This window comes from Orycteropus afer, unplaced genomic scaffold (assembly GCF_000298275.1).
Source record: "Orycteropus afer afer isolate SDZICR_OR568_19922 unplaced genomic scaffold, OryAfe1.0 scaffold00655, whole genome shotgun sequence".
Lineage (NCBI taxonomy): Eukaryota > Metazoa > Chordata > Mammalia > Tubulidentata > Orycteropodidae > Orycteropus > Orycteropus afer.
This window is the reverse complement of record NW_006922242.1, coordinates 466,593-469,190: the sequence shown is the minus strand read 5'-3', so window position 1 is coordinate 469,190 and position 2,598 is coordinate 466,593. Positions and strand designations below refer to the sequence as shown.

Below are 2,598 nucleotides of genomic sequence, written 5' to 3'. Positions count from 1 at the left end.
TTGTCAACTAATTCAACGGAAAGAATTTTTTTGACAAGTGAAAGGAAATATAAATGCAACATTTTAAGCTAAATTAAGCAGATGTGAGTCCCTGGTGGTGCAGAGGTTAAGGAATTTGGCTGTTAAACAGAAAGTCAGTGGTTCAAACCCACTAGCTGCTCTGTCTGAGGAAAAATGAGGCAATCTACTTTTGTAAAGATTTACAGCCTTGGAAACCCTATGGGTCTCTATGAGTTGGAATTGACTTGATGGCAGTGGGTTTGGTTTAGTTTTGAGTTCCTGGAGAGTGTGAATAAAAGGAATTTCATGTAGAAAAGAGCCAGGTGTTAGATGAAAATGACTCCTAACACCAATTTGCTTTTTTCTTAACATTGTCTAAACTCTGAAGAAGCTTCTCTTAATTGATTTATCCGCACAAAAATGGTCGTCTTAGAAGGAAACTGAGTGACTAGAAAACAAAAGAACTAGCTAACCAAATCTTAATTCCCCAATCCTCTGGAAGATCAGATTCTCAACCTAGAGAAATGGAAAATAAATAAATAAGTTTTCATCCTCACAAGATTATTCTTTGTAGTTTCAAAAGTACTTTCACAGTACCAACAACATATTGCTTGTCTCCCTGAGCCAAAATGTCATAAGAAATGTTTCTTTTCCATAGGGAGGTGTCAGATATTTCATTGGATACAGTAGTGCTGGAAGGTCCTGGTTCACCTTCTAAATTCTCTAGTGATTCAGACGTTTCATTTTTGCAACTTAAGTTGGATTTACCTGGAAAGAAACTCAAGTTCTCGTATACATTTTAAAGTGTCTATCAAATACACAATGACTAAGGCAAAAGAAATCTTCCACTATTGATGACTGTTTCTACAGTGTTGAGGTTGTTCCATTATCCCAGGAGGGTCATTCAGCTCCCACGGTAACGTCTCCAAAGCTCGGAAGATGAGGTGATATTTTTAGGGGGCTTCCATTTCCTAGCTCACTGGCAAGTGTAGGAAAGCCTTTCATTAGCCCTTATGACCTTTCTTTCCTTTGAGCAGGACCAGTGTTTGATTTTTTTTTTTGTCTTTGTTTTTCCTTTTCATGCATCAGGGGTTTTGTCATCTGTCAGTTGTTCTCTGTCAGTCATATCATCTTGTGGAGGTCTTGCTCTATCAAAGAATCCACACTATGAGAAAGAAAAATGAGCCATAAAAATAAGTCATTTTGTGGAACCCCTCACATATGAAACTCCTTATTCTAAGAATGCCAGGTAATAGTTTGAGTTTTCATTTTAGATATTTTCTAAAGAACTTGCAGTTCTATGAATATAACCTGCTCAATGCTCCAAATTAGGAGGTGAAAGCAGTGTGTCCTTTAACGGCAGTTTTTGGGGGTGGGGGGATAAGGCAGGTGGTGGAGGGTTTCTGTCCTTCTCCTGCCAACTGGTGGTGGAATGACGGTTTTATACAGACCATTTATAGCCCTTGGATATTTTTTCGGGAATTATAGCAATGTGTCCCAAGGTCTCACTTTCTGATTCCCTGCTTGTTTTCTGGAGCCAGTGGCACTATTAACTGCTGACCAGGAAAGGGGAATTTCTTTCTGAAATGTACGATGGGCGGCCTTGGGCTGGATTACAGGAAGAAGCAAGATGGATGCATATCCCTTTGCATTTGATGGAACATATAATATGTAGAGGAAAATTAGACTTATTGTTTTTATTTCAATCCTAGAACCAGACAGATAAAGAAATCTTAGTGACTTTCCATAGATTAACCAGCAATTTAGGGAAGAAGCAATTCTAGAATTTTCTTTCTCTTTAATTTCAAAATAGTATTTTGTCGAGGAGAAAATAACTTTTCCTAGAAACCAGGAACCTTAATTTTATTTATTTGTTCTTGGTGTTTTTATGTTGGGAGCCCAATTCACTGGGTTTGGCTTATATCTTTAGATTTGTCTTGGTTGCCTAGGGTTAGTGGAACATTCCTTGAACTGGCATATGTCATTGTATCATTTAATCTTTGGAAACACAGTTACTATAAATAACAGAATCACATAAAATCATTTATAAAGATGCAAAATAGCTAACTTGAGTTCAGCGTGGCACATGACAGCTGATAACAATTAGGAAGGCATTATTTATCTTATACAGGTGAAATTTTGTAACTGTAGAAGTCTACTAACCATGTTGTTAGCTGTTAAAAAATAAAACACTTTGTGTTTTTAGGGAACCACAAAAGTGGTTAGCTAAGATGGGACTGGGTTAATTGTGACATTGTTTCTAGTTTGGAAAGGAAAACTCTGAAACTTGGCAGCTGCATAGGTTGTTGGGCCAGAAATTAATTCTTCAATAAAATTAAGAATTAACTAATTCCTCAAAAGAATTAATAAAATAAATTGAAGATGGAGACAGATTATTTGGCAAGATTAACAAATAAATCCAGGAATATTATAATATGCACAATCTATTGGGCCTAATTGATAGCTCAAGTAAAAAAAAATCAGAATTGATCTATATTAATTGCAACTGTGTAGGCTTTGTAAAGAAAAATCTCAGAGGGCTGAGGGCAGGTCTATGTCAATGAAAAGCTTAAGGCCTTGGCTAATTATACAAAAAAA

At 36.4% G+C, this 2,598-nt stretch overlaps 1 protein-coding gene across 1 annotated transcript in view; it reads right to left on the bottom strand.

Annotated features, from left to right (window-relative positions):
* Nucleotides 1-1,078: 1,078 nt before the first annotated feature.
* ITGA8 (integrin subunit alpha 8) overlaps nt 1,079-2,598 on the bottom strand; it is a 330,607-nt gene continuing 329,087 nt past the window's right edge. Inside the window, exon 29 of the mRNA XM_007956731.1 lies at nt 1,079-1,165. Coding sequence (XP_007954922.1) covers nt 1,079-1,165 — 87 coding nt within the window. The remainder of the gene's footprint in view (nt 1,166-2,598) is intronic.